The sequence below is a fragment of the Lonchura striata genome, chromosome 1 (genome assembly GCF_050655825.1).
Source record: "Lonchura striata isolate lonStrDom1 chromosome 1, ASM5065582v1, whole genome shotgun sequence".
Taxonomy (NCBI): domain Eukaryota; kingdom Metazoa; phylum Chordata; class Aves; order Passeriformes; family Estrildidae; genus Lonchura; species Lonchura striata.
The window spans coordinates 68,769,503-68,795,225 of NC_140703.1; the positions used below are offsets into that span (position 1 = coordinate 68,769,503).

At 40.3% G+C, this 25,723-nt stretch overlaps 1 protein-coding gene across 13 annotated transcripts in view; it reads left to right on the forward strand.

The window, feature by feature from the left end:
* Positions 1 to 25,723, forward strand: part of STARD13 (StAR related lipid transfer domain containing 13) — a 285,778-nt gene that overhangs the window by 236,833 nt on the left and 23,222 nt on the right. For all 13 annotated transcript variants that reach the window (XM_085579263.1, XM_085579267.1, XM_085579273.1 and 10 more), the window contains 3 exons: positions 11,865 to 11,936; positions 13,955 to 14,036; positions 20,866 to 20,929. In XM_085579263.1, coding sequence (XP_085435389.1) covers positions 11,865 to 11,936; positions 13,955 to 14,036; positions 20,866 to 20,929 — 218 coding nt within the window. The remainder of the gene's footprint in view (positions 1 to 11,864; positions 11,937 to 13,954; positions 14,037 to 20,865; positions 20,930 to 25,723) is intronic.

The window sequence follows — 25,723 nt, forward strand, 5'->3', positions numbered from 1 at the left end:
ATAAGCATATGTTATTTCTTCCATCACTGAAATAATTTCAAAAATTAGTTGAACCATCAAACAATGGAGGTCATCTGGCCCAACCTATCCTCATGGCAGAGCCAGCTTACCACATCACATCTGGCACTGCCAGAGGATCAATCCAACTCCAAACAGGAAGGCATTCCAAGTTCAGAATGTCCAATAAAACAAAATAATAATTTGCACGGAGTATTAATTTACTGATTTTTCATTTCCTCACAGAGTCATAAAAGACATCATGGTAGCTTTCTTTAGTAATGTTCTTACAGAAAAGAGCAGCTAGAATAAAGCAATAAACAGAAATGGGTGTTTGATCCTCTCAAAAATAATCATAATAACTTTATTTATGGATAGCTACTGTTTTAACCTTCATTTTATAAATGATTTTTCACTAGTCTCAAAGCATGATGAAATGTTAATAATATTGATATACTTCAATGGCAACAATAGTGGTATGGTTGTGAATCAGAAAAAGACATCTGGGTTTGTAGGTATGGGTCTTGCCTGTACTTTCAGGATAATGCCAGCCCTCCTGCTCCTGGATTTTATGTAGATGACAGTTTCTTAGAAATTGTGTGAATAAGCCACCATCTGGGGTTCTGTTTCAGAATAAATACACAGGACATTTTTCTCCATAGGCCCTTGCATGAAAAAAAGATAATAAGGAAACAGAGGGATCTAAAAACAGATCTGCTTGTAGTGTTAACCAGCTTATAACAGCAGATAACACTGATAACACCAGGTGAGAGCTCAGCACCCTGCACAAGACATGGATTTGGACCTCAGTTTTGAATATTTGAACTCTGCTGCATGGACTGTGTTTTATCAGTGTTCCTTGCACTACAAATTACTCATCTCACACAGAACTGCAAAAGTGTTTTAATTTATGATAAACAAGAACTGTGAAGTCTTTTTTATTAATACATCAAAGCATTATCTCCAAGGGGAGTTACTTTCATATTAATGTTCAGTGTTTAATATAAATTCACAGCATGAAGACTACCTCAGATAGGTAGAGTTTCTCTGATGTATATATGATTACCCATATGTAATTTGAACATCTAGAGAATATGAAGGGCATAATCAAAGAATAATTAATATGTTGCTAAGGAATAACATTTTGTTCTACTTGTCTGCATAATTCAGAGAGAAAGTTTATGATGACAACATCTACCTTTTGGGGTATTGTTTACATTTTCATTCAAATTATAACATGAAGCATTCTCCTGCATTCCATAGTGCCTTTCATCTGCCAAGCTCCAATTACTGTCTGACCAATTAACTTCAGTATTGCACACATGCAAGCCACGTTGGGTATTGTGGGAAATCTAAGCAAGGCATTGAAGTCTGAGACTTGACCTCCAGTTTAGGATACTGAGCTTGAAAACCCTGATTTCCAGAGACATTAAATCTTTGTATTTAATTGGAGTTATGAATACACATGAGAGTCAAAACTAATGGTCAGACCAGCACTACATCCTCTTGGGAGCCCTCTGAATGTCAGGGCAATCCAGAGACATCTTGTATGCTGCTTGAGTTCAGGCTGTCTGGAAGTCTCCCCTAGCCTTGCAGGAGATGACATTTTTCAAAACCTTGCAAGGACAGAGGGTAGCTGCAAGCTATATGTAGTGGGATCCTTCTGCTGCATCCAAATTCAAACCAGATCTCAAGGGCAGAGTACCAGACAAAACACCTTGGGCACTTTATGTGCAGTGAAGAAACATACCTTGTGTACAGATTGAAGAATTTACTGCTCTACTGATTAAAGTATTAGCAATCTAATAACGGAGTTGGTCCAGCTATGAAGATAATAACACTTATAATATCAAGTATAAAGTTATGACAAGTTTCAAATAATGGCACAGTTGGAATTGGTACATATATTCTTCCTATTAGCTGTTCCTCTCCTTGGTGTTATTCTTGCCCTTCCTTTCTGGGTTCAAAAATCAATAGTTTTAGTTTTCCTCAAGATGAAAAGAGATGTAGAGGAGCTTATAGCAAGTTTTCATCTGCAATTGTTCACTAAGGAAAGTATAAGGAAAGCTGATGGAGATATCTTCCTCCTTACTGTCGGGTCAGTTCAGGGTTATTTTTGCACACTTCTTGAAATAGTCAGAGTCACTGAATGGTTGACGTAGGAAAGTACATCTGAAGGTCATCTTGTTCAACCCAATTGCCCTATAACCAGCTGTGTCCAGGTTGCTTTTGAATATCTCCAGTGATGAAGCCTCCACCAGCTCCCTGAGGAACATGTACCAGTGCTTGGTTACCCTTACAGGAAATAAGTGTTTTGTGATGTTCAGAGCCTCTGTGTGTCAGTGTGTGCCCACTGCCTGTCACAGGGCACCACTGAGAACATCCTGCTCTCTTTGCACCCTCCCTTCAGATATTTATCCTCACAGATGACATTCTGTGGATATTCTCAGTTCAGTCAGAGAGAAAAAGAGAAATATTTCTGCCAGGCTAAGCCTGGGAAAAAGTCCAAGAGGAATGTAAACAATCTATTATCTTGCTTTCCGTTCATATTGTTTATAGATATGTTCTACCACGCTGACCTAAGTCCAGTGTACCAATCAGGTGAAATGCTTTTACTTTAAGACCAATGGAATTAATGTTCACTATGTACTCTATAAAAGAGAAATGCTTTGGGATAAACACTCATTTGCCTTCTGAAACCATACAAGTCATTTCACCCGTCCCTTGCTCAGTAGCGTCAAGATTCCACTGAGGCTTCTCTTCCCCAGGCTGAACAGTTACAGTTCTCTCAGGCTTTCTTCATCTCAGATGCTCCAGGCCCATAATCATCTTTGTGGCCCTGTGCTGGACTCACTCCAGTAAATCTATATTTTCCTTTTACTGGGGAACCCATAACTGAATGCAGCACACCAGATGTAGCCTCACCAGTGGTCAGAAGAGGGGAAGAATCACCTCCCTTCACCTGCTGTCATCCCTCCTAGTGCAACCCAGGGTGCTGTCTGCCTTCTTGGCAGAAGAGCACATGGCTGCTTTGTGTTCTGTTGGTGTCCACCAGGCACCCAGATTGTTTTCTGAAAAGCTGATTTTAGTCTTTGGGCTCTTCACTCTTCAACAATAGTGATTCAGTAGAAGATACATGACAAATATATATATAACACATATATATAGTATGAATAGGTACATATAGCTGCAGTTTCACCGACTACTTATTAATAATGTCTGTAAGTATTGGACTAGTAATGGTACATTGCAAAAATCACTTTATAACACATCCAGGGAGCAAGATGTTTTCTAAATACCAGCTGGATACAATATTTCCCTTTTCAAAGTGAGCTCATCAGTTATTTCAATCTTCAGGCCACTCTTTGGTCCATAATACATGGAAGTTTAGATGCTGCTTAGATCCCCTTAACTTGGGAACCCAAAGCATAAACTTGTAAAAGAAGAATCTGTTTTCAGAATTTGTCCCTTAGTGACCCTAGAAGTCACCAGAAATTTTGAAATAGATCCCAAGAGATGTGATTTTTACCTCTTCTCTATGCATTTGATAGTGCTTCTTCCACATTAAATATACTATATACTTTATATTAGAGTTCTTAAAGACTCACATTTTCCAGACCATTATCCAAACACATTTTTCAGTGGGCATACAGTGCTCATGTATAAGAGCTCTGTTAATTCTCAAGTCAGCAGTTCTCAGCTTTTGAATGACAAGTCAAATAGTTGGGATGGGCAGTGTGGTACTGAATAATGGGGGGTGGTACTCTGTCCTCCAAGCCTATATGAATCCAAGACTCATGGGCACTGTCAGAAGGCAAGAAAAAGAATATAATTCCTAATGGGGAAGGAGGAGGATGTAAAGGGAACCAGGTTCTTAATCACTTTTGTCCATTAGCAATACCAGAGAATTTTTCTTAAGACTAAAGGGAGGAGAGCCTGATGTCCTTGTCAGCTCCCAATACGTATATATGCAAAATTATTCTATCTCATAAATCCTGCTAGTGGTTTCAGCTGGGTAAAGTATTCTCTTTGTTTCTTGTCATAAACTGCTGCAGCATTCTTTTGTGCAGCTGCTGCATTTCATCCTAATGCAGCTTAATTTCACCCAGGGATGAAGTGGTCCCTCTTGTAACTTTCTCTTCAATTTTTATAACTGTTAAAAGGGCCTCAAGATGAGATGTTGGTTGCAAGCTATTATTTTATGAGTGTCGTCACAAAGTGCTGTATTATACAAATCAATTGTAAGCTAAGAAAAGTGACTTTGAAATGATAACTGAAGATAGAGAGATATTTTTGGGGTTAGGAGGGATTTAAAATCCTGTTTCAGGAATTTGAAAGGAAGATGGCAAAAAAATGGAAAACAAACTAGCATGAAGTAAGGTTGTATAAACTGAGTGGGAATGTGGGACAGTGGGTAGCAAAGATGTCAGAGAAATGAATGACAAAGTTAAAGTGGCTTCAGAGTGAAAGACATGGAAAGGAAAGGGGAAAAGGAAACCAGCAGTAAATAAGAATTATGATGATGATAAGGAGCAACCAAAAATCTCAAGAGGACACTCAAAATAAAGACCTGAATTTCTTGGTTTTATCATATTACTGGACTATATAACATGGATGGGATTTTCAGCATTGTTTGGGACTGCTAAACATCTTTGCAGTGTTATTAATGTTATTTCTGAAACGTTCAAATGTTTAAACCACTTGGTGTCCAAATCTCATTGCATTCTTATTTAGATGCATGATTGTGCTGTATGCCCTGTTACCAGGAGTTCCTTGGAAATCTATATAATGGGAGAATTCCCTAGGGAGTCAATTTTATGCTAGACTTTCAGGAACAGTAATGGCTGCCTGATAGAGTGGCTAATTACTCTGAAGTCGGATTCCCTCAGGACATTTCCTACTCCTAAGGTCTTTATTGTGTCCCTGCTGTCCTGGTTTGCTGCCTGCTTCAGTGGCCCCTGGAAGTCACATCTCAGCTTAAAAAGCATGTGGAGTGTAGCACATTGCACAAAGATCTCTCCTGCACTACAAACTCTGACTTTCCCTGTTACTGTTTGCACAGCCACTTTCTTGTTATTTGCATTAGGAAACTCATTGTGTTGTACCCCTAGCTCTGATGATACCTAGATGCAAAAAATACTAATATAGCCACTGTTCCTAGACCTGTAAAGATTTGTGCTTGATGAACCTGCTATAAATCTCAGATCTACCAGTTTTACCAGTATCCCATAAATTTGGGAAAGGAATTCAGCATAATCCTTTCACCCAAGGGGGATGTAGCTTCCTAACTCCTTGCTAGAATAACACACCTGTTTTTTCTTGGGAAATGCAGCCTTGCTGAAGGTAAAAGACTAATGAGAAATCTCCCAGATGGCCTGTACAGAATTTGGTTGCACTAGAGAACAAAATAATTGTAGTCATTGAAAGAAACATTTAATATAGTCCCAGACTATGTATGAGTAAGAGAAGTGTCAGCAGCTCAGAAAGAAAAGCTGTATAAGCTGATTGTCTAACCAGGAAAAATCCTTTTCATAACACTATCTTTAGCATGGTTTCATTTATTCCTTTCTGGAAAATTCTTCTGCAAATCTGTGGTGGTAGCAGTGAGTAGTCAGATAAGGTTCCAACTCCAACTCATCCCCTGATACCAATGGCAATATCAGTTCAGATTGCCCTCCTTCTTTTTTATTCCTTCTTTTTTATTAATCTCCCTGCTTTTGTGCTGTGTGTAGAGTGAATAGTAGTTCCCAATTTCCTATTTTTGTATTACCCCTGATTTTATACCCTTTTAGCATAACCCTTCCTCATTCATCTGCTCTCCAAGGTAAACAATCACACTCTTTTAATCTCTCAGCATACAAGGTTTTTTTTTCATGTTCATAAATAATCAGGCTTCTCACTTTCAACCTCTCAAAGAAGTCAGAGCATGAATGGACACATTTGACTATTATTCACCAAGGGTAAAGAATTAAACATAAAGGAACTACTCATGAAAGATCTTTCTATTGACATTTAAATTATATTCAGCTGCAGTAGTTTAAAAGGTCCATATTTTATTGTAATATTACTAGTACCACAGTATTCCATGAAAGGTTTAGGACTATTAAAATAACACTCTGACAGCTTTATTTGTCCCTTCCTTGCAAAACATAACCTTGTCTCTTACACTAATTATATGGCATGATATAAAATAATTCCAATGAAATTCCACTTTTGAAAACCTTATTATCAGGATTTATTGACACATGTGCACCATAGTGCAGTAAAACATATCAATTCATTGTATGTTTATGGTTTATATTATTTATTATATATTTGTACTATAAATGGTAATTTTACGGCTGCATGGTACAGTTCCTGTTGCATTACTATTGGAATTATTCTGGAAAAGCCCTACAGAGTGGATGGGAATGGGGTAAACCATTAAACCTCTATCTAAAAGCATGAAAGGTTCCTGAAAATTGTATCTGTCTTTATTAAATTGCACAGGCATTTTTCCTTAGGGAATATGACAATTTTTTCATGTTCTACACCAGCTGGTTGCACTAGTGAAGTGAGGTGATAAGACAGTAATTAAGGTATTAACCTGCTCCTTGCAAGCTGTAGATCATGGAATTATAAAATCATTGAATGGTGTTGCTTGGAAGGGACCTTCAGGTTACAACCCCCCTGCAATGGGCAGGACACCTTTCAATAGACCAGGTTGCTCACATGTGAGCTCTTGTTTTGCTGTGAATTTCCTATGTGAGTTGAAAAGTCATCTTTTCTCATATTTACAAATTTATTCACATTCTTTCCAGTTTAGCATGCTTATACCCTACTGTAATCTAATTTCAGAGCTCTGAAGAAGCTTTGCAAATGCCACTCAGTGGAAACCTGTCAGCCTTTAGTGGTACATCATAGCAGAAGGATGGTAGAGTAATGCATTTAAGTATCAGAAATTTGGGATTTGGATTGTCCAGATGAGACAGCTAAGGGTAACTGAGGAGTGGCATAACCCTATTTTTATGGCCAGATAAGTGTCAGGCATCTAATTCCCATCAGCCTTACCTCTAACCTGCTTATGTACTTCTGAAGTGCTGTAAATCCCCATCTGTAAAATAAGAAGAGTAAAACAGATAAATATCCTGAAGACTGTGAGATATAGGGCCAGGGAGTAATGGCAGCCATTGCAGTATCTCAGACTGAGCTGCAAGAAGCTGAAACATGCTAGAGCTGTTCTCATACAGCTTCAGCCTGAACTGAATTTTTCCAAAGAAATCATCTTTCCTCAAGAGTGCTCTTCTGGGAAGACATCGGGGTGGTGACATTGCAAGGGTTGTACCAGGACCTGTGAGACAAGGCAGTTTGAGTGTCTACAGCTGCCTGGAGCATGCCTCAGGTCTAAGACACCATTAGTGTTTTCACCCCAGGAATATTCTCTGGTTTACCTTTCATGGAGGTTTGCAGCAGTTCTTGAGAGGAAAAGGCATTTTACCACTCTGGGTTGAGCTGAGCCTCCAAACTGACCCTGGAATGCCAGGTAGGCTAGAATTTTGTTCTGGAAGATACAGCACAAAGTCATCCCAACAATTTTCCTCTTCTTGCAGGAAAGAGTAAGAAAGGACCAACAGTTGATGTAACCAGAATAACCACTTGCTCACTGATGTGACTCCACAGTCAAATGCACTTCTTTCCAATTAATTGATTAATCATTTTCTCTAACATTCCTAGATATTTTATCTGAATATTGTAAATTAGATTTAAGTGGAGAGCAATACAGGAGGGATACTAAAGTGAACATTAACAGTGATTTGTTACAGAAGGTAAACAATAAAGGTTTCACATAAAGTTGACATAAACACAATAGATGGGATAATGATGTACCTTATTTATTCTAGTTGCTGAATCTTCCACTGCACTGTGCAAAGAGACATCTGCATTTTAAATAAAAATGTAGTTTAAAAAAAGGAGAGAAACACCAAAACAGAAGACAGAAGAGACAATGGCAGAAAGGCAGAAATAAGATGAAATACTGATATCTAGACAGGTAAAAGGAAAGGACTATAGTAACTAGATCTTAGCATTGATATTTGTAGATGGTGATAAGATTCCAAGCCAGAAAATGAAATTATTTACATGAGTTTCTCCTGGCAGAGCTTTTCACTAAACAACTTTTTAGACTATTTAGGCTTTTTAATTCTCCTGTGCTCTTTCATGCAGGAAGGACTATTCCATTGGTTTGGCTTTCTTGAGCTTGTTAAAATCCAGTTAATGTAGATTAAACAGAACCCTTAGAGGATTTGAGTCAGTTTGCTAATCCAACAGTAGACCATTCCTACTTTTGGAGGGTTAGTTTTCTACCAGCTATGGGGGTTGAGCTGGGTCTCTAAGGGTTAGCCAGGAGCTGGTGTGGCACAAAGGGAAGCAGGAGAAGCAGCCAGCTGGCGTTGGATAGGCAGGGCAAGGATGTCCCCTTCAGTGGCAGCTGGCTGCTATACTGTCTGGTGTTGAGCAGAAACAAAACAGTTTGTGAAGAATCAGAGGAAGTGTTGGAAGAGCAGAAGAGATGGCAAACAACTGTCTCCATTTCAGCCCCAGAACAGCCAGAGCCACCCACTTTGTGGGAGACAAGATCAAACCTGTTTAATACTGAAGATGGACTCAAAGCCAAGACCCAGCTGTGCCCTGAATACTTGTCACATTTCCTGAGTGAACCTCTCTCCTCATTTTTCTCTGAATTATAACTCACTACCAGTAGAAAAATGAAATGGAAAAGAGAAATTTGTTTTCTTCCAAGCTTCAACTAGAAACGGAAAAAACTCCTTAGAATTCTAGTCCTGTGAGACATACTGACAGTTGCCAATATTTGGGACTGAATTATTATCTAGTCTTAATAATTAATGATTGTTTTTAACTGCTGCCCAAGCAGGTGGAAAGCAGTTGGCATTTTTTTCCAGCCACAGAGCAGAAGGAACAGTAGTGCATAAGGACAAACCCACCATCAGGTGTGCTGGGGCAAGCAGCTTTTTTGGTCCTGCCAAGGGAGATGCTGCTTGTGGGTCAGTGGTGGCTCACGTGCTTCTGGTAGGAGCTGGAGGAACTGTGCCTCCTGCCAGCCTTGAGCCATGTCCTCTCTGAAATTGCTCTTCTCACCATGACAGCTCTTCTCTGTGCTGTTGACAAAAAGCTTTGGTGCCACCTGTGAACACACATGGGTTTCCAAGTCCTTCAGTGTTGCACCAAGACACCATCTGCTGCAGGCAGAATCAAACCCCTGTATTAGCCTGGACGTGGGAACAGAACTGGGACAACGCTGCTAAAAGTATTTCTGCCACCCTCCATTGACAGAGCCACTGAGGTATTTTTGGTGCTGCACATCTCCTCCCAAAGTCCTCACTAATGTTTCACTATGAAGTAAGAAAAAGCAAATATTAGGATATGCACACAAAACGAGAAGGTTAAACTTAGCCTGTCAAATTATTGTTCAAACATTGCAGTATGCAGTAATAAAAGCATCTATATTGCATTCTGAACTATAACTTGGATTACATGCCCACGGCAAAATAGTATAAATCACCTTTGATGTCTGCTGAGGAGCGAATCCTTTGTTGTGCCTTTTCACCTAAACTGTAGGAGGGACCAAGAGTGGAATGACTGGAACAGATGCCCTTAGCCAGCAGGAACACACTTGTATGAGCAAAGGCGTGTTTTGGACTGTGCCAGCAGCCTGGTGACTTCTATACTTCCTGCTGTACTCTGAATAAGACCAGAAAGAGAGATATGGGAGGGAACTGGGAACTGATACTTGTCTTAAAACTCAGTATCCTGGAAGATTAGCAAATCTTACTCAAGGCTGAGGTAGTCATTCAGAAAATAAAATACTCCCCAGAAATGCCTTCATGGAAGACACAAAGTTTTGAAGGCAGAAGTTAATCAGTCAGTGATATTTGACTGAATACAGTGTGTTGAGAACGACCTCACCAAACCAAAAACACCACAAAAAAACTAAAAACAAAACCTCAGAGAAGAGTGGGATCTACTTTCTTAGTTATTCCCCATAATTACTCACCCATTGTAACTTGAGATTTTTTAGATCTTGTTTGGGTTGCAAGAATATTTCTTAGCAAGCTCCTCTGAGCAGCCAACTGCAAAAAAACATTGAAATATGATAAGCGTATAAGAGCATTAAATGGTAGCATTCTCCATCACCCACAGCCTCTGTCAGTTGTGTTTCCAAGCCAGATGAAGCTAGAATGTACGTACAGCTGTTCTGAGTTGTAAAATACATTTTGAAATGGGATTGATTTGTCTGTGTTTCATGAGATTGAATTAAGCAAAAGAAAAAAAGTATAAAGACTTGTCTTTTTTCCAAGCATTTAATAGAAAGAGTCAAACTGGAACATAATAGAGATGTGCTTTCAGCACAGATGTGCTGTAGTGAGAGCCACGTTTTATGTAAGCTGCTTATTCTTTTGTGCACTGTTAAGAACTGAATGTACTTTCATACTCCATTTTTTGGCCTTGACATGAACTAATGTCAAAGCAAATGAAGACCTGGTGGTAAATCCTTTTCAGCACTGCTAATGATTGTGACCATTGTGTTGCTGTTCTTGGCTGTCTAATCGTCTTTGGGATATTGAACTTTGGATACATAGACCTTGCATTCTGAATTTTGATTTCTGCTACAAAATTTGCTGGTGTGATTCATATTTTGGGGATCAGAAAGGTGTGCAGGTCACACACTGCAGAGTATATTCAAAGCAGATTTTATAGTGAGCTTCAGTGGGTAAAGTCATTAAGGGAATGATGAGTGATCTGAACAGAATTACATGGGCAAAAGTTCACGACAGCATACCTTACCTATAAAAATGCATTTTAGTAGAAAAGTGATTTACAACTGGATTTTTTTTTTCACATGCAAGGCAAAATATGCAGAAGAGCAACTGAGCCTGATCATCTTCTTCCAGTTCCATTGTTTGCTTTATAGTTAGGGTTTTGTTTTATGGCTGTCTAGATTTTACAACCACAAATGTGCCAAAACTCTTGACTGGTTCATTCAGGTTGATTAATATGTAACATAAAATATCTGCTTTCTTCAACACCTGCATGCCGTGTTTCTTTGTGTTTTGCAAAAGCAAGAGATACAGATATGTGCTTTGACTTTGATCCTGTAAACCAAAACTGTTCAAGCGGTAGATCCTGATCTAGGTTTGGACAGCAAAGAGGTGTTTCCCAGGTTTGCTCTGAAACCCACATTTGTGTGGATGAGCCTCTGTTTTCACCTATTCCCTCAGCTGGTCTGGGAGCAGCTGCACATGCAGGCAGTACAGGTGCTGGGCAGAGCTGGACCCAGCATGATGCTTTCCAGAATGTGAGCCCATGGAGCTTGGTAAAAATGGAGATGCCCCTGCAATTGTCCCTTCAGTATCATGAAACCTGCACCGGGGTTTTCCTGGCAGAGATTTCCTTGGATTTCATGTTGCATTCTGCTCCGTAAGAAATGTCAGAACAGGAAAGAACACAGTGCCTGCTCCCTGTCACCCCATTTCACCCTGCTCTACCTTCATATCTTACCAGCAACTTACCCTTGGGGGAAGGTAGATCACCAAGCCACAAACCTGGCTGAACAACTTCTGCTGCAAGAAGATGGCTAACACTTGGTCCCAGCCACCAAGTGGCTTTGTGCACACCAGTGTCCTATGGAGACAGGCAGGTTTATTAGAGGGACTCTCTTTAGATGCTATAAAGTGTGATTCAGAGTGATGACAGTACTGTCACAGCAAATAGGTCCTACCAAATTTCTTTGTTATTTCTTTGTAATTGAAAGAACTTCTAATTCAAAATAACAAAGTGTAAACTGTTTTCTCTTTCCTCTTTTTGCTCAGAAATCGAAGCAAAGGAAGCGTGTGACTGGTTACGTGCAGCTGGATTTCCCCAATATGCTCAGTTCTATGAGGGTAAGTAGGTCTTTCTCCTCTGTGCAGTTCTGAAAGTGCACTGGGCCCTCGCCAGGAGAGCTTGCAGTCAGCCAACTCCACATTTGACTGAGTTATGGCCATGGCTCGATGCTTCACAAAGCCTCAGCTGCTGGAGTCATACTAGTGCATAAAGAAAAGATTCTTACCCTTGTAACCATGGGAAGTTAAAAAAAAAATGGGGCAGGGGGAACATAGCTTGTGTAAACCTCAAAGCTTAACAAAAACAACTACAAAGTATGTAAAAGTATGAGTCTATTTTCTAAAAGCTTTCTGAAGCGTGCCTGAAATAAGATTAAAACACTAGAAGTTATTGAAAATTTCAATCATGACGGAAGTAAGACTGAAAATTCTGCAGAGTTACCAAAAATGAATAATCTGAGTTGCACTTCACATTTGCAAAGTAAGAAAAGCTGATAGTTCAGTGCTACCTCAGTGCAAATGGTGGTGTCCCCTTCCTAGGTGTTCAGTTCATGCCCAGGGAAGGAGTGTTCCAGAGGGCAGACCCAGTAGTTGCACTGCTGCTGTGTTCCACAGTAGTTTGGGGACTGGAGCTGAGTTTTTTCTGCTCTCCCCAGCTCAATGCTGAGAGGGAAACTGAGCTTCGTTTTCCCAAAGTGCATGTTTTCCCTGCCAGAGAAACCCAGCTCAGGCCCACTCGGGCTTATTAGTTGAAAGGCAGCTCTGCCAAACACCTCTGGACACCTTCCAGGGTCAGCATGAGTCTGGAGGCAGCACAGATTCACTCATGGAATGAGGGCCAGGGAGCCTCATGGGTCAGAGCCAAGTCTGCAGGGAGTCAGCTCGGATGCCATCCCTCCCCTCGTGGGGCTGAGAATGGCAGGACGTGGGATGCTGAGGACACTCCCATGGCCAGCTGAGCTCCATCAGGGCTCAGGTGCTGGGTCCTGTTGGGCTGCTCAGGTGTCTGGGGACAGGAGCACCACTCAGAGATGCTCAGGTGGCTCCACAGGAAGCAGGCAGACTCTGTTAAATCCAGCAAGGAACTAAGACTAATAAGCCTGCCAGACCAAAACTGACACAAATGTGTATGTAGCACAGTCCCTGGGTAGCCAGCAGTACTTTTGTGTCTGCCTTGTATTAGGAGTATGTCACATACTGACTCCACCAGGGAAAGGAGCGCCTGCTGCCTGCTTAACACAAAAGGATGTTCTCTCCAAAAAACAACCTGTGCTGGGCTCCAACAGTTCCCATGCAGTCAATATGTGCTCTAGACAGTCTACATCCCTGAAAAGAAGGTGCTTTTCACAGGCATCTATTATGTCAGTGTTGAGCAGCGGTGTCTAAAAATGCTGGCTGAAGTTCCTGTATCCTGGCATCCTGCTGAGGTACCTAAGGATGGCAGAGCAGTCTGGAGAGCAGCCCCAGCACTGGAACCCATCCCACTGTTAGAGCTGTGTCGCTTTTCATTGCAAATGTCAGCTTCCAGCATGCTATTCTGGCTTTTTAGCTAATATTGGGGATTATAATTCTGTTTTAGAGTTGGGTTTTTTTTGTCTGTTATTTGAGTAACCCTCTGTCTGAAATCACTGTTATTTGGATCTGTTTTAAAAACAAAAAGCACAGAGTATTTCTGGGGCTTTGGCAAGTCTATCTAGCAAATAACTCATTAAATCACTGTAATGAGAAGATAAAACCTTGTTGCTCATGTAAAGTAAGCGTGGTGGTAATTCCCTGATCTCATCCATTTGTGCAAGGTCCTAAAATTAACAGCTAATAGTTGAGTATTTTTTAAAGCCAAAATGAAATAGTTTTGCTGTCACTCTAATGCAATGGACATTCAGCTGTACCTTTAACAGAAAAAAACCCAATGTGGTGTCTGAAAGGGTCACAAATACAGCTGGAAGGGAACCAGAGCCTAGTGAAATTGGTCATACTAGATTTCAGTGAGCAAGCACATGCAAAACAATTTAAATGTAGACAACTTATTTTCATTTGAGTAGCAAGCAGCCATCTTAATATTGTGTCTCCTTTTACAGACTCCCAGTTTCCCATTGACATTGCTGCAGTAAAGAAAGATCATGATTTTCTTGACAAGGACCTTGTAGAACCTCTTTGCAGGTAAATAGCACTCCAAGTTTCTTTTCTGATAATTTAATAGCGTAAGATGATTTTTAACTGTTGGCATAGTAGCAGTTGAGGTGTGTGCTTGTCCAGGTGCATTAAGTGATGAGCATTATAATGCCACCATTCTGAGTTAATTTCTCTTACAGAAGATGCTGCAGTAGGAGACCACTACACTCACAGAAAGAATCACATAATTTGAGCAGACCTAAATCCAATGGATTTGAAACAGATGCTTTTTAAGAATTAGCAGTAGCGCAAGCAAACCCTGAATTTGAGTTGCACATTAGTAACTCTTACATCTAAGTCCAGCAAAAAAGATGAAACTTCATTGCAGAGAATTCAGCAAGCCCTTTTCTCTGGCAGCAGGCATGGTTTTCATGCTGCTGTGATTCCCTTGGTACTCTCATTTGGCACCAGTAATAGAAGTGGGACCAGACCCAGTACTACAGACCCCCCAGCAGTACAAATGCTACAACTGATCTGTGCTTTGCCCCTCCCAGTGGTCCTGTGTTTGCTGTTTATCTTGCTTTTTATACTCTGTGGTGAATATACTGTACTGCATTGCTCAAGCCCTGTCCCCCAGGACTCAAGACACAGCAATTCTGTGGCAGTTTTGCAAAACCACATTGCAGAGACATTGTTCCCCTCTTCTTTCCCCTGCACTCAGCTCAAGTTCTGCTCCTCTCCTCTTCAAGTCAGGACAAAGGAGCGTCTGGCCCTTAACCAAGCAGACTTCATTACATGTTATGGAAATTTTCACAACACCAACATCAAGATAATTGGACAAGACTCTATTTCCCCTTCTGCAACTGCAGCTAAAGTCAGCAGAGATGGCTTTAGGAGATGCTGTTCCACATCATACTGTACATTGTAAGGATTACTGAGTTTGTGGTGGAGGAATGCAGAGAAGGTTTCTGAGAATCACCAAAAATACGGTAGGGAAGAGACTTCATCCAGTCCACCACTCCATCCCAGGCTATGCCCCCCTTCCTGACACATCCAGGTAGTTTCTGGGCATAGCTGTCAGACTGCTTTTCCAAAATTCCCCTGCTGCAAGTGAGACCTGTTGCTTCTCATGCTGTCTGTTATGGCTATGGGGAACAGAATATTCTCTTTCTCTGTGCAATAGCTTTTGTTTCTGAAGGCAAATCAGTAGGAAAGACTTGGATTCTCCAGTGATCTCTCTCACATATGCCTGAGAACAGAATTAACTGTAGACTTGATCCACTGCTGTTCTGTGCTGCTTGCTGAGAGAGATTGCTGTGTGGGAGATACCTTCTTCCCATACATATGTATATCCCCCCGCTTCAGTCTGGCATGATGGAAGACATACTTTGCTGCAGTTTGGGAACTGGAAAGTGATAGAGATAGGAGACTGAGATATCTTCCCCTCTGCCCTTCACAAAATTGAAGGACCATTAAAAATGCAAGAACTATGTAAGTTCCTGCCCCTTTCTTGTGAGAGAAAACAGTGAGATATAGTAATTTCATAGCTCTGTGATGGTCCCTAATCATTCTTCTTTGAAGTAATTGGCAATGGTGTTGTTACAGTTATGGTCATCAGACATCCAACACCTACACATCTAAAAAGGGGAACAGCTCATCTCTTGCTCCTCCAGCCTTTCTATAGACACACAGATACGCCTTCAGTTACACTATGTTGATATATTTATGAGGATTATTTTACAAGCTGAGAAGCTAGAGATTTGGTTGCATTGGGGTTTTTTTTTTCCTCTTTTATTAAAATATGAGGGTTTGGAAAATTAACAAGGAGCTAGATAGATGCACTTATGGGAAAAAATGCTTTATACTAGCCTAAATCAAAGGACCTACAGAAAAAAGCATAGGCACAGATATTTCCACCTTTTAAAGATAAATGGGTTTATGACTTTGTAACACCTTCTTCTGTAATTATTTTACTCAGAAGACAGCACTTGTTTACTCGAATTTTTGTTGGGAGATTTTAAACAGCTTAGATCTTAAAAATTAATAGCTCCTCATAATATTAGAAATACAAGTATTATGTACAGGTTATGTTTTCGGATTGCAGACATTTAATTGCATGTAACTCAGCAGCTTCAACCCCTTCACTGAAAGCAAGCTGTAAAAAGCTACTGTACCAAATGCCAAGATTCAAATTCATCAGAAACAGTGAACAGTGTCAGCTGCTGACCCCAGTTCCAGCTTTGTTACTCTATGAGCTATCAAAACAGCATCTTCCAAGTTTTCCAGTGCAATGGAAATTCTCACAGCTCAGCTGACCACTGTGGCCAGTTCTCTGCCCTTCCTTTGCTCTGCGATGGTGTTACTGCAAGGTGCATGCCAATGTACCACATGAGAGCTGCAGGCTGTGATACACTTTGAGGAAAGAGAAAGTTAAAAAAGGTTGGTTTTTATTTCTGTGTGCAGATTCCCAGGTTGGCAGTCAAACTTCCATTCTTCTAACATTCAAAGATGCCCTTAAAGCTATGTGTGACCAAGCCATCACACTGACTAATAGTGCATTCAGCACATAGTGCTGAACAAAATGGGCTTCTCATTTCTTTTTGGAAGATAATTTTGAAGCTGAAATGCCAGCATGGATAATCAGTTTGAGCAGTTTTAGCTCTGAATAGTAATAGCATAAGCACTGAATTTCTCTGCTCTTGTGGGTTGAAATCAGACTCTCAATTTCATTTTATAATCAGTTTTCCTACGGCATTGAAGTATACCAGACAACACGAGGCACAAAGGAGGAGGAACCTTTTTTTAAGGCAGCTGGTAGTATTTTAGTCAGAAAGTCTAAGACTCCCTGTTGTAAAAGATTTCAGTGACCTTTTTGAGATATTTTAACATTCCTGCTGTTTATAATATAATAAGAACATTTGGCAGAGTAAAAACCAAATTTGAGGCCTTTGGGTTAGAGGCGTATCTATCAAGAGATTCCACTCAGATTTTATTGAGTAATGAACAATAGAGAATTGCCAGGCAATCTGCAGGCAAACACTGTCATCCTGCCAAAACAATAATTGAGCATGAAAATTTTATAGCTGTGTCACTTCCAAAATAGCAGCAACCAATTTTGCTCTGGGAACTCTTGTGGCTGCTGTGATAAGAGGGTGAGAAGGAGAAGCCAAGCCACGTTGTACTTTTTGTATTCACGTAAATACAGTGACTAAGAACATGAAGAACAAGTTTGATACATAGTTCCCTAAACCAAGCTCTTAAAATTTGAGCTGTGCCAAGCAGCCAGCAGCCTTTTTTTCCATCACTGTTATCTCTTAGACAGCTTGCAAACAAAGTGAAAGTTGCTGTATGGGATGGGACATCCTCCCATCAGAGTTCGGAAATAATGGGTGTGCAGTCAGTGCTGAGTTCTCTTTCTCTAAGTGCTGTTGGGGAATAAGCCTGACTCTCCCCATACAGGACAGAAAGCCCTGTTCTGGAGGCAGCAGAATGGCTCCCACTGACTTCCAGAAGAGATTACTTATGTGAGCCTGGAGCCTACAAGGTGACTCCCTCAGTGGCAGCCATGATAAAAAGGTGACAGGACTGGAAAATGCACAAAACTGATGGAGCAGGGACATGCCAGTGCCAGCCTTGCACACCAGCCCTACTGGTGCTGGGAGGACTCTTACTCAGTGTAAAGACCTCAGCAAAGCCCAGCATCAAGAGCTTGATGTCCTCTTCCCAAAGCTGACAGCACCAGAAGAAGCCAGGCACAGACATGTGTATGTAGCACCTAAACTTGGTTAGGAATAAAAGTAAAATAAAGAAATTATGTTGTGGATCCCTCAGAAAGGCATTTACAGAACCACACAGTATGTTTTCCTGGTCAAAATCCATAAGAGAGGGAATTTGCTGATCTGCTGATGCAGGAGACACTGTGCTGTCCGTGCTTGTCCTCCCCATGATGTCTCTCCTTCATGGCTGCATTCCAAAACACCTGCTTGAAAGCAGCTGCAGAAAAGGTCCAGGGATCCACCAGGAACTCAAACTCACTTCAGAGCTGTCTCCCTATCCCGTGGATTGCCCTCTCTTACTTGGATTGCTCTTAAAGCAGGACAACAGGTCCCCCACAAGGTTTTCCAGATGGCCTGAGCCTGCATAGCTACAAGCTTGTATTTATTTGAAAACACTGCTCAGTGCTGTAAAGGATGAAAAAGTTAGAGATTTCCTGCTTTTGAAGAACTTCTATCATAAGAGTTAACAATTACAACACTGGGGTTGGGAGTCAAAGCCTTAAGGACTTGTGTCTATGGCGATCTTAAATCTCCTCAGATAGTCCAGACTTCTCCATGTGTTGTCTGGAGGTACCTGCAGCAGCTAAAGGCCAAGCTTGATATTCCAGGGGATCTCAAATAGTACCAGAAACATCAGTTTGGGCACCTGAATATTTCTGCTGGCTTTTTAAGAATTATTCCAAAGTCTTAAACCACCTTTGATGTTCTGGGGAAGAAATAAAATTAACATCACTGAAACACCTGCTGTAGTACATTTTGCAGTCTTTCCCTGAACAATGCAGAAATTTCTAGATACACTTCCAAATGCATCCTAGATTATTTGGGTTTTATATAGCCACCTCTCTTGTGTTTATTTCATGTGTTTTCCCCTGCCTTTTCTCAAGTCCAGACTTTGTGTTTTGTTAACATTACAAACAGGAATTCTTTTCCCATGTTTTTTAAGCAGTCACATAAAAGTGCAGCGCTCCTCTCACTTCAACTGTGACATTGGTGACAACCTTTGTAGCAGAAACTTCTGGATTTTTTTCTTTTCAAAAGATTTGCTGAGGAGTTGACTGTCAGTTATCTGATGACTTTAAACTGATGAGAAAAGCTTTCTGCCACCACTGGCACATCAACAAGACAAAAAAAGCTGAAACAGACTGACACTGATTTGAGCTGTTAGTACCAGACAAATTCACAAATATGATCATTAATTCTGTAATTTCACTGGCAAATCATTCTACAGCCCTGTGAAAGCCCCAAAAAAACATGACAATGTTTTGCAGAGGGATGAATTTAAAACCTGGGGTTGAACTCCCTGGCACCCAGTAAAAAGTCGTTTTTGTTTTGGTGGAACAAGTGTGGAAATGTAGCTAGACTTTTCCCTTCAGGACAGGCCAGCTGACAAAGAGGTGCAGGGACTCCAATATTAGCCAATATTCAGCACTAAGAGGAAGCTGTCCCCAAAGACAGAAATCTTGGCTGGAGTCCTTTGAAAAATGTGCCTCTGCATACTTGGAATTGATATCAATACACACATTTAAACATTTTGTGCTCAAATGAAGCACTGAACATTATTCAGCCTCAGGGCCCCAAGAAAACACCACTTTGGGTTGAGAAATTCTGTGTTTGGGCAAAAGAGGAGTTTTGCAATAATAGATGTAATCCCAGAAGAAGATTTGTGGGCAGAGGGCTGCAGATATAGCTGCACAGCCACAAACCCTGGAATTTATTTCAACATTACTATCATGCATTCAGGGTGTGCTTGTGCATATCTTATACCCAAATTAATACCACAAGCACAGGACTTTTCTGATGCAGCATAACGGATTTATTGGCTTGACTTAGGGAGGAATATTTGATCTACAAATGAGCAGGTGATTTTTTTTTGAAGGAAGATCCACATCTGGTGGGTCTGTTCTTTGTTAGTGGTGGTAATTTTAAAGGTATGCTAATATTAGAAGTTCTGCAGAGGAATATGTTAATGCCATAATCTTCTTACGTTATGTGAGAGATTATATTATTGATCTCATACTTTTTTCATGTGTCCTTGTAACTTATCACATGCATTTCAAATGTTAAGTTCTAGAAACTGGAGGCCTCTCCCTGCACCCCAAAAGCAACAGAGACAAGTGTTGCCTATAAAGACACAGGAGATGGAAGCAGCCAAAAGAGGAGTGCTGTGAGCATGTGGCTCTCTCACTCTGCCTCCCTTTATTTTGAAATTCAGTCCTAGATATGGAAAATTTTCAAAGTCAAACATATTTAAATTTAAGCTTCTGCTTTTAGAAGTTGGACAGTTTCATGTATCAGGATCTTTAAGTATAAATAAAACCAAATCAATTATCATTACCACAGGAGGTTCTATATTGAAAGAGCATGTTTACTTGTCCTCTGGCTGTCCTTGCACAAGGGCATACACATACACACACACACACACACACACACACACAGTCATTTAACTCACTGTCATCACAGGATAGACTTGGATTTAAGGAGAAGAAGCCTTACAGAGACTCTGGTAATATCAGTATAAACGTGGTCAAAAATAGCTAAAAATATTTATTTTAAAATGTTAGATTTGTTACATGTTGGGTGTGTTAACCTGTGTGTAAGATCCACAGATAGGAGAAAATAAACTATTGGCTTTGGAAAAACTATAAGTAGCAGCTAGCGGTTTGTTATGTCAATTTTTTTAAAGATGTGCCAATTTCCAGAAGTGAGGAACTGCAGCTGGTTTTTTATTTGGTCTTTCACTAGTGCTTTGAAATCCCCATTTTAGACCAATTATGTTATGCCTACATAAGGCAACTCACCTCCCTCTCTTGTCATTTCCCCAGCTATCACAGGTGTTTGTTTATAGTTTTTCCTTTGCTAAGTACAGAAATGTCTATAAATTAAAAAGCAATCTATCAAACCTGGCTGTCAAGTAAAGTGAAATTAAGGATTCCTTTTCATACAGTGGTCGTATAGCTGGAATAGATGACCAGAATCCTTTCTGAAGCTGTTATATGTGGTTGGCACCCTACAGTAAGATAAGAGAACATGTTTTGAACTTGCAAAAAATCATGCCCTTTAGTCAGAGGCTGCTAATCTTTTGAATTTGCTTTGCCCTGCAGACGACTGAACACACTGAACAAGTGCGCCTCAATGAAACTCGATGTGAACTTCCAAAGAAAAAAGGTAAGGGAACTTCAATAAATATACCCTGGCTTTTGTGATAAGACAACCCCAATTTAGCCTTTAATTCAATAATGCTCATAAAAGTGACTTATTTTACTTTGAACTTGCATGTCAGCATTATCTGGATGCATAATAATGTAAATTGCTAAATCTTGAAATTATAAATAGAATAGAAACTGTGAGTAAATACTAGGTGTGTTAGAAGGGCTCACACAGTACTTAAATTCTACATGTGTACAATTAAAGTTAGTGGGTGAAAAGATAGTAAAGCTTCATTAGACTGGCTTGTTTGTCAATGTCAAAAGAGTACACAGTGGAAAATCCTGCTCAGAAAAAATGGAAGCTGCTGAGATGAAAACAACAGCTTTTCTTTGTTTCTTATACTGACTTCTTCCCAGTTAAGAATTTGAAAATAAACTCTGTCATCCTTACAAGCTCCTGTGTAACATGGGAATTATCTGAGAGTAAAGGGTTTCAGTGAGGGCTGCAGAAACAGTTTGTTGATTTTGAGAGTTTTGTAACATGTCCAGCATTAACTGTTGAATGTTTGGTTTTCTGGTCATAAATTCCCCAAAGTCCTTGAATGTTATACAATAGTAGTTGTCAGCTCTGAGAAATCTTGGTTCCTGTTTTTCCTTCTTAGAGTGTTTTTCTAGTGCTTTTTAAAAACTGACTCCAAGAGCTGCATTTTTGATGTCTTTGCAAATTCAGTCTCATCCTACTCCATTCAGTGTTTGAGGGAACTTGAACAAAGGATGGTTTTAATGTCCAGATATCCTGCTTTGACTCATGTCTGCTTGTTCTTCTGTGTACTAACCTCTTCAATTTCTATTTTGTCCATTCCCTGGAGCTACAGGGACTTCTCATCACTGCATATGGGGTTGGGGTTTTTTTGTCTTGGATTTTAGGTTGTGTTAAAAAGGGAGGGGTTTTTTTTTGTTATGTTGGTTTTTCATTAATTTTTTGCTGCCACTCCTCCCTGCTCTGAATGGATTGAAGTCCTCAGCTGCTCTCCTTGCAAATGACCACTAATTTGTGGTGGAAGAGACACAGCCCTACTTGGTACTTTTTCTAGGGGACAGAAGCTATTTGGGTCCATACCTGCAACAAAGCCACAGAGAAGCTGAGCACAGAAAAATGTAGCCAAAGAGGACTTGGAGGAGATTTTAGTCCACAGATACAGAGCAACTGAAAGTAGAGGAGAATGTGAGTGAGAGAAGAAGAGGGAGAGCCTGCTGACAGGAGGAAATGTAAAAGCCAGAAACTGGGTCTGAAATTGATCACCAAACTAAATCCATTTATTGCTGTAGATACTGCTTTTCCTAATAGTCTCTGTGGTGATCTGAACAATGAAATGCAAAATCAGCCTGCTTTGGAGCTTCAGCATAGCAGGTATGCAGACGACTAGCACAGCTGCTTGAGTGATTCACAAAAATATGGCCAAGCAAGCTGCCAGGCAAGGTTCCTGTGAAAGACAGCTCAGCATCAGCATTCCCTGCTGCCCACTCTCCCACCCAGACCATTCCCACTGTCTTCCCTTGGCTGCTGTCTTCCCTTGGCTTCATCAAGATGCAAACAGAAATCCTTATGTATGTGTTGCAAATATGTCCGTAAGCGATTTGGACAGACAGAGATTAGCCTTTGGATTAACTGCCTTCTGCAGCTGTCGATTTATGAGAATTCCTGCCCCCAGCTGGAAAAATGTGGCAGAATTCCACTGCAAATAAATCCACTATATGCCTTTTGTTATCATGCCTCTGTATTTCAGGCAAGTACACCCTCAGTCAAAAAGCTGTACTATTTTAAATCAGCTGTGACAAATCTGTGAATCAAAACCTCTTTCTCTTTGGCAAATGTTACCAGTCACTGCTCAAGAAACTTGCCCCTTCTCATCTTCCCAAACATAATGGTATTAACTGGACTTTTGAATATGCTCCAAAGCTGTGCACTTGATTTCACCCCAGGTCAGTAGAAATATACAGTCACTGTTCCAAAATGTCTCCTCTGCCTGTGTCAGATGAATCATTGCTTTCAGACCTTCTCTTGATCTGCGGTCTCCCTAGCTGGTGACACGTGGGTGGCCTAAGTGCTCTCAACATTTTTTTTTTTGGACAGTTTCATTTGTCAGGACACTCAGATATCTGACATGAACAGTGGGTCATTCAGGATGTTCATGGCTTCCTGAATTTCTCTTGATTTAATCAAAAGAAAAGCACAATATGTTATAGGACTCATGGTGCAGCTGAACTTGTAGTGAGTCACCATAGCAGTATCTCAGCATCCAGATATTTCATTTCATATTTGCCTGATTTTGCTTCTGATGAAATACATTCATGTTTCTTTATCAATTAAAAGGAACCCAAAACACAGCCTTTATTTAATTGAGCTGCAAATTTTGACACTGAAAAGCTTCTGTACTTTCTAAGTGATTCTTGGGCAGAATGTAATCCTGTCTTTGCTGTGGTTAGACGGAAAACTTTTTTACTTCCAATATCCATTTCTGTTCATCTCTACTTTGTCAAAACAAACAAACAAAAAAAAAAGCAAAAAACAAAACTCAAACAAACAAGCAAACAAAACAAAAGCACAAAAAAATCCCACAAAATAAAAACCCCACAAACTTTAGATTTAAAGTATATTTACCACTGCATTTATTTTTATTTCTGTCTTCTGCTCTGTGCTTTCTTCTTGGTGTTTTTTGCAATGTCTCTACCTCTTTGGCTACTTTAATCGATTCCAGCTTGTAGAAAATACAGGCTAAATCCTGTCAGCTCATACAGTAATGTCAGTGCAGATACAGGGATTTGTGTCAGCCAAGAGTCTTCCTTAAGGTCCCTTTGGCATATTGCAATATAGAACAAATTTTAAAAATATGTTTATCCTGCTGGCTGGTGCCACCAACGCTTCAGCAGTGATATGCTTTGTAGATATAATTACCACTGCTAAATATTTAAAAGTACGTACCCTTGCGGTTTTTTAAATATCCACTTTGTGGCACTACTAAGACCACAATAAATGGATTTTTAAGTTCCTGAGGCTATGCAGTCCTTTGGTCCATATATGCATACAACAGGCTGTGGAGGTAAAACAAAGGTAGAACTGTCTAAAGTGCCATTTCTTCCCTGCAGACAAAATGGCCAAAGCAGAATTATTAGCCTTTTCTAGCCCCTTCCCTCATACTTCACTATGAAGTGCCCAATTTTTCTCTTTAACAAGCCACAGAATGAGGATCTCCATTCATTCCTGTAAACTCACGGGAGCACTGCACACCTCAATGTTAACAAAAGAAAGAGGGATGCCTAAACCCAAAATTTCACAGCTATATTTTATTTTATGGTTTGGACATGATCTAAAACATCTGGTTGACTTGAAGTGATAAACTGGCAAAAGTTTATGGCATCAGTGAGACCTGGCACACTGCTGATCCAAATCTCCAGCTTTTGAGTTTTCACATTATTTAAGGTTTTGGGTGCTCTTGTAAAATTTGGTTTACATTTTTCAATTAGACAGGCCAGCAAAGATCTAATCAGAGATTGGAGATAACTTTACCATCCAAACTTCATATAAAAATACTTCTAATAATAGACTTTTAAAATGAGAATTTTTCCAGTCCCAAAATAGTCTTTCTGGTTTAGCACCTCATTTTAGTCTGACAGCCTGTCATATTTTACTGCCTTCATACTGCTTCCAAGAATGTGAAGAGCTGTTTGGATGTCATGTAGGTGAAGTTAGTTTGTTCTGCTTTAAAACAAATGCACAAGAATAATACAGTACAAGTCCAGTTCAAAGTCAGGAAAATGGTACTCATTAGCAACTGTGGGCTTCATGCTGAAGATGTATCTTTTTTTGTATGATCAAACAGATGAGAAAAATGTCATAGGGTGAGGTTTTTTATCTAACTTTCTTTCAAGGCACACATTCTCTGCATTGCAGAGTAGCTCCTAAACATAAGCACGGCTCTGCCTGCCTGAGGCTGAGGGATTAGACCAGGAAGGGCTGTGGGGTGCTGCTGCCTCAGGAGAAGCCAGAGACAGTGGGGCAGGCTGCAGGTTATCAAGTTTGGGGTGCCTCTACTGATGACAGCAGGGAGGATGGTGGTTGCCTACTGTAGGAAAGCTCACCTCAGCTGCAGAGGCTGTCCCATGCCAGCCTGAGCCTGGCTGCTCCTCCTGCCCACATCTCCATGGCTGCCTTCTCTGCTCTCCTTTGCCTGCACTCAGACACACCCTAAGCAATACTGCCAAGTATTTTTTTATTGTTATTTTAAGCATCATGATTATTTATCTGTCGTTATATTCCTGAAACATAAATCTTGTTAGATGTATCTGGCCTGTGAAGTTTATAGATGTTTATTTAGCTCTCACTGCAAACCTACGTGCAGCACCAGATATTTGCTGTCTTGGATTTTTAAATAGCTCACATTGCTGTAGTACCCAGCTACTCCCCTGTCTTTACCCTGTGTATCTTAACACCATCCCTGCAAATCAGGATTCCTTTACTTTGGCCTTTCAAAACATTATTTTTTTTCCTAAACAGTCACTGTGAGCATCAGCCCTATACAATTCAGTGCACAGGCAGTCCATAGAAGCCAAGAGGTATCAGTGGAATTCCTAACATGGAGCAGGCTTTTATTTCTTTCTTGTTAAGATGTTTTCAGTCTTTACAACTAAATGAAAGATGGTGTTATGAAAGGACTGATGACCAGTCTTCCATAAACTTGGCTCAGAGAGGCTTTGCTGCCTGTTGCTCACCTGGAGCAGCCCAATCGCATTAATTCAAATATCAATTTCAAGC